This window comes from Oncorhynchus mykiss, chromosome 25 (assembly GCF_057628025.1).
Source record: "Oncorhynchus mykiss isolate SJ-2025 chromosome 25, ASM5762802v1, whole genome shotgun sequence".
NCBI lineage: Eukaryota > Metazoa > Chordata > Actinopteri > Salmoniformes > Salmonidae > Oncorhynchus > Oncorhynchus mykiss.
In genome coordinates, this window is record NC_143046.1 from 4,333,230 (window position 1) to 4,339,974 (window position 6,745).

Sequence of the window (6,745 nt, forward strand, 5' to 3'; positions counted from 1 at the left end):
TAAACTGGGATATACCTAACACCCCAGCCGTCCTACAATCGAAGCTAGATGCCCTCAATCTCACACAAATCATCAAGGAACCCACCAGGTACAACCCTAAATCCGTAAACATGGGCACCCTCATAGACATTATCCTGACCAACTTGCCCTCCAAATACACCACCTGTTTTCAATCAGGATCTCAGCGATCACTGCCTCATTGCCTGTATCCGCGGTCAGACGACCACCCCTCATCACTGTCAAACTCTCCCTAAAACACTTCTGCAAGCAGACCTTTCTAAATCGACCTGTCCCGGGTATCCTGGAAGGACATTGACCTCATCCCGTCAGTCGAGAATGCCTGGTCATTCTTTAAAAGTAATTCCCTCACCATCTTAGATAAGCATGCCCCGTTCAAAAAATGCAGAACTAAGAATAGATATAGCCCTTGGTTCACTCCAGACCTGACTGCTCTCGACCAGCACAAAAACATCCTGTGGCGGACTGCACTAGCATCGAATAGTCCCCGCGATATGCAACTGCTCAGGGAAGTCCGGAACCAATACACGCAGTCAGTCAGGAAAGCAAAGGCTAGCTTTTTCAAGCAGAAATTCACATCCTTTAGCTCTAACACAAAAACGTTTTGGGATACTAAAGTCCATGGAGAACAAGAGCGTCTCCTCCCAGCTGCCCACTGCACTGAGGCTAGGTAACACGGTCACCACTGATAAATCCATGATAATCGAAAATTTCACTAAGCATCTCTCAACTGCTGGCCATGCCTTCCTCCTGGCTACTCCAACCCCGGCCAACAGCGTCCCCCCCAGGTGTCTGGCTAGACTGTAAACTCTCTTTCCAGACTCATATTAAACATCTCCAATCCAAAATCAAATCTAGAATCCACTTTCTATTTCGCAACAAAGCCTCCTTCACTCACGCCGCCAAACTTACCCTAGTAAAACTGACTATCCTAGCGATCCTCGACTTCGGCAATGTCATCTACAAAATAACTTCCAATACTCTACTCAGCAAACTGGATGCAGTCTATCACAGTGCCATCCGTTTTGTTACCAAATCACCTTATACCACCCACCACTGCGACCTGTACACTCTAGTTGGCTGACCCTCGCTACATATTCTTCGCCAGACCCACTGGCTCCAGGTCATCTATAAGTCTATGCTAGGTAAAGCTCCGCCTTATCTCAGTTCATTGGTCACGATAACAACACCCACCCGTAGCACTTGCTCCAGCAGGTGTATCTCACTGATCATCCCCAAAGCCAACACCTCATTTGGCTGCCTTTCCTTCCAGTTCTCTGCTGCCAGTGACTGGAACGAATTGCAAAAATTGCTGAAGTTGGAGACTTTTATTTCCCTCACCAACTTTAAACATCAACTATCTGAGCAGCTAACCGATCACTGCAGCTGTACATAGCCCATCTGTAAATAGCCCACCCAATCTATCTACCTCATCCCCATACTGTTTTTATTTGATTGACTTTTCTGCTCTTTTGCACACCAGTATCTCTACTTGCACATCATCATCTGCTCATTTATAACACCAGTGCTAATCTGCTAAATTGTAATTATTCACTCCTATGGCCTATGTATTGCCTACCTCCTCATGCCTTTTGCAAACACTGTATATAGACTTTCTTTTCTCTACTGTGTCATTGACTTGTTTGTGTTATTGGCTTGTTTATTGTTTAATCCATGTGTAACTGTGTTGTTGTCTGTGTCACACTGCTTTGCTTTATCTTGGCCAGGTCGCAGTTGCAAATGAGAACTTGTTCTCAACTAGCCTACTGATAGAAATGTTATGAATAATGACTAAACAATATCTACATTTAAATAGAACTATAACTAATCAAACTCTACCCTGTTTTACAATATCTGATTAATAATGTTAGTTCATAAGAAATAGATTATGTAGCATGAACAAGGAGTAATTAAACATAATAAACACCATTCCAACTAGTCTGGGGAGGAATGGGTTGTGGGTTAAGTAAGCAGAGAGGGTCATTAACCTATGGTTGAACCAACTCAACTTAGCTCTGGGATGTTTAGATAAGGCAGCGAGTGTCTCCCTGGGTTTTCCATTATCTGGAACTGTCTGCTGAATAGTGATAGATGGTGGTGAGACTTCAGAAATTAATCTTGATGTGTGTGTGTGTGTGTGTGTGTGTGTGTGTGTGTGTGTGTGCTAGGAGGTTGGAATAAACTTTTGAACCTGCTTTGTCCTGGTCGAGAGGAGGGAGGACATTTTATAACCTGTGACGTCATATTTTGTATATAAACTGTTGTTCGTGGTTACATGGCAGCATGCTCCGAGAATAAATACTATTATCTAATTTTGATAAGACTGGTCCCTGACTATTTTATACAAATAAGAATCTTACAAATTCTTAGAAACAGACAGTGTTTTTAATTAATGTACACATATGGGAATTATGAAATTCCTGTGACACCTACCTGGTTAAATAAAGGTGGAATAAATCAAATGTAAAAACTTGAAGATCCACATACCGGTCTCATTCTAGTGTACTTGATATATAGTGTATCATACCAATTGTCATTTGTAACATTTCATACTAAATGGAGTGCCTCCGGATTTACGTTTACGATGTTATGTCTATCTCTGAGTCCAGGTTGCTCAGGGCTGAGCTCTGGCCCTCGGAGACACACAGCTAGCCAGCTTCTCCTTACATCACTCACAGCACAGCTGATGGAAACCCATAAATATCCCTCTGAGAAATGGAAAGTAGAGCCTGCTGGGCTGCTGTAAGGCTCCAGTATCCACCGCAGTGACAATAGATACTGTAGCACTAACTCAAGGTAAATATAGTTCTGATAGTGATTCACAACACATTTACATGAACCAGTCCTTTGTAACAAAGCCTACTGCTAGACGTATACACCACAGTGTCAGCTCCTAGCAGTACGTCAAGGAAAAAACAGCCATGTCAGTGTGTAAGTGATTCATAACATGAGTCATCCAGGTTTAACCAGGTGATGAAGGCTTTTATTTAAGACTTTTCCTTTGTAAAAAAAAAAAAAAAAAAGATCTAGGGGCCAGTATATATCAGTGAGAACACCTAGCATTAACACAGAGCTCTAGGGGCCAGTATATATCAGTGAGAACACCTAGCATTAACACAGAGCTCTAGGGGCCAGTATATATCAGTGAGAACACCTAGCATTAACACAGAGCTCTAGGGGCCAGTATATATCAGTGAGAACACCTAGCATTAACACAGAGCTGAACTAGAGGTGATGATATTAAATCCCTCCCCCCCCCCTCCCCCGGATGACATCACCTCTAGCTATGACCCCCCCCCCCCCCCCCCCCCATCACCTCTAGCTCTGACCCCACCCCGATGACATCACCTCTAGCTCTGACACCTCCACCTCTGGAACCAGTCGCAAATCTCAATGCCTTTTATTTATCTTGATGTGTATGTTATTATATATTTTATTTATCTTGATGTGTAATTTCCTGATTCCGTACGAGTTTGATTTCAACACTGTGAAATGTGCTCGGAGATAGAAACCAGATGGACCTCTGTCTCTCCACGGGGACCAAAGCTAAGCAATCACTATATTTACGGATCCACAAACCATTGGCTGTGTCCCTACAGTTCATGTAGTTGGTCGCTTGGAGGAAGTCTGATTTATTAGGAGGATTATAGGTGCTGTATCTGTCTGAGATTTGTCAGGTAACTGATTTAAGGTCCATTAGTGACTTTATAGACAGTTCCCCTGCTATTGGTTTAGAACGATGTGTGAGTGAGTGAGTGAGTGAGTGAGTGAGTGAGTGATCCTCTGTGTGAGTGAGAACGACTGGGACAAACCATTAGTCATCCAGACACCAAACCTCTAAGCAGTTATTATGTCTTTATTCTAATGTACAAGCTGTAATAGCAACAGAGACGGTCCGTCCAGCCCCCACCCGGAGACGGTCTGTCCGGCCCCCACCCGGAGACGGTCCCCCACCCTGAGACGGTCCGTCCGCCCCCCCCACCCTGAGACAGTCTGTCCGGCCCCCACCCTGAGAACGGTCTGTCCGGCCCCCACCCTGAGACGGTCTGTCTGTCCGGCCCCCACCCTGAGACGGTCCCCCACCCTGAGACAGTCCGTCAGGCCCCCACCCTGAGAACGGTCTGTCTGGCCCCAACCCTGAGAACGGTCCGTCAGGCCCCCACCCTGAGAACGGTCTGTCCGGCCCCCACCCTGAGACGGTCTGTCTGTCCGGCCCCCACCCTGAGACGGTCCGTCAGGCCCCCACCCTGAGAACGGTCTGTCTGGCCCCAAACCTGAGAACGGTCCATCAGGCCCCCACCCTGAGAACGGTCCCCCACCCTGAGACGGTCTGTCTGGCCCCCACCCGGAGAACGGTCTGTCCGTCCCCCACCCTGAGAACAGTCCGTCAGGCCCCCGCCCTGAGAACGGTCTGTCTGGCCCCAACCCTGAGAACGGTTCGTCAGGCCCCCACCCTGAGAACGGTCCCCCACCCTGAGACGGTCTGTCTGGCCCCCACCCGGAGAACGGTCTGTCCGTCCCCCACCCTGAGAACAGTCCGTCCGGCCCCCACCCGGAGACGGTCCGTCCGGCCCCCACCCTGAGAACGGTCCGTCCGGCCCCCACCCTGAGACAGACGGTCTGTCCGGCCCCCACCCTGAGCGTTGATGATTCATCAGAGGCCGTGATTTAACAGTTCCATTTTACGCCCGGCTGTTCATATAAATAATTTATTATAATTGTTATTTCATCATCCCGGGAAAAGGGAACGGTTTTGGATGGTAAATCCCAGTAACTAGGCTTCTGCCATCCGACCCTAGACCCTACTCAACAACGACAGGAGCATTCCAAACAAAAAATACTATTCATAAACTAACAAAACTCTTCAAATTGAATTAAATAAACTAACTCACAAGTGTAACATAGGTTGTGAGCTCTGCAAAACAACGTGTCCAATCAGACTAATAACAAACTGAAAGCATTCAGCAGAAATGACAGTAACCAAACCAACATTATACACTGCTCATTAAAATAAAGGGAACACTAAAATAACACATCCTAGATCTGAATGAATGAAATATTCTTGTTAAATACATTTTTTTCCAGAACCACTCCTTTGTTGAAATTTATTGTCAATCAGTGTTGCTTCCTAAGTGGACAGTTTGATTTCACAGAAGTGTGATTGACTTGGAGTTACATTGTGTTGTTTAAGTGTTCCCTTTATTTTTTTGAGCAGTGTATATTAGAAGTGATGGGAATTCACAGTAAATGTAGCTACTACTGGTGAGAGATTAGATAGTGTTGATCTGTCAATCAAAAGGGCAAACAATTGACACAAGGAAGTTATGAAACAATGAATACGCACGAAAATGGAAAGACTCTCGAAAGACGTCTCAGCCACACTCCTTCATGGACCGCGACCTCCCCGCGACCTCCCCGTGACCTCCCCGTGACCTCCCCAATGGATTAGTCTTAATGAGACAGGTGTTTCGTGTGCCATGAAAAACACATCTATTTGTGACTGCTTGACAACAAAATTAAATATCTTGGTTGACCAACAGCTTATCGACCAGACAATAGACTAAATGGGATCAGGCCTACGCTCAGATAAAGGACTCCGTTTGGTGCGGTTTGTAGAGACAGTCCTGTCACAGATCCAGAGGAAACAGATGGTACTGAGTGAGGGCAGGCGAGAGGGCGAGCGGGAGAGAGGGATGTCGGGCGGGAGAGAGGGATGTCGGGCGGGAGAGCGGGATGTCGGGCGGGAGAGCGGGCGGGAGAGAGGGATGTCGGGCGGGAGAGAGGGATGTCGGGCGGGAGAGAGGGCAGGCGAGAGGGCGGGCGGGAGAGCAGGTAAAAAGAGAGGTAGGAAGAACCACAGAGTGCATGTACTGACAGGCTGACTTAGCTGTTCCCTCCACAGGATGACACATAGACCTTTGAGTGAGAGAGAGTGTGTGTGTGTGTGTGTGTGTGTGTGTGTGTGTGTGTGTGTGTGTGTAAACCCTGTTCTGTGTGTCACTCAGTTCATAAAACGACTGGCTATTGAACAAAAATCAGACACACCATTTTAGCTACGGACAATTGATTTAGCTAAGATAGTGACCCTAATACAGCAACAAGATGTTCATAGACTAAGTAAGACATGTCCTTTTGAGGACAGAGAGAAGTGGAGCGACTCAGAGACTTCTGACATCATACACATTGTGTACATCTCAAAGGCCACCCTATTCCCTACACTGTATAGTTAGAATGTAATATATTATGTATTTTGAATACAGTGTTGTTTGACACGACAACCAATGAAAAAGCCAGGAGGCTCATAGAATTAGAATAGTAGTAGGTGTTATTGTGACAGGGTAGGAACCAAAGTGTTGGTCAGTGTTTCCCCAGGGGAGTGGGACCCTATAATCTTTGGCTACATTAAACGTGTTCTCTGACTTCATGCTTCACCTATTCCATTCTGATTTAGAAGATACTGTTGCACAAAAATACTGATTTAGGCCTACACCAGCACTGGTATCAGTATTAGCTAGCCAGCTAACTAGCGATTAGCATTAGCGGCTAACAACTTATTTTAGCAATTTGCTAAGACAAATTGGTAAAATACGGTACAGTACAACACACACACCAAGCTTACCCTGGACACAGTCAGGGGCATGCTGAAGTCCTTCCCCCCCTGAAGTCTGAAGCCCCATGGTGCCGGGCCGTTGAGGGTTATACAATATATATTCATGGCCTATAGAGG

At 46.2% G+C, this 6,745-nt stretch overlaps 1 protein-coding gene across 8 annotated transcripts in view; it reads right to left on the bottom strand.

Moving 5' to 3' along the window:
* LOC110489654 (PDZ and LIM domain protein 7) overlaps positions 1-6,745 on the bottom strand; it is a 94,255-nt gene that overhangs the window by 83,043 nt on the left and 4,467 nt on the right. For all 8 annotated transcript variants that reach the window (XR_016491757.1, XM_036970448.2, XM_090220064.1 and 5 more), the window contains exon 2: positions 6,638-6,736. Coding sequence is in view for 7 of the 8 variants with exons in the window: in XM_036970448.2 (XP_036826343.2) it covers positions 6,638-6,736 (99 nt within the window). In the remaining variant the exon portion in view is untranslated. The remainder of the gene's footprint in view (positions 1-6,637; positions 6,737-6,745) is intronic.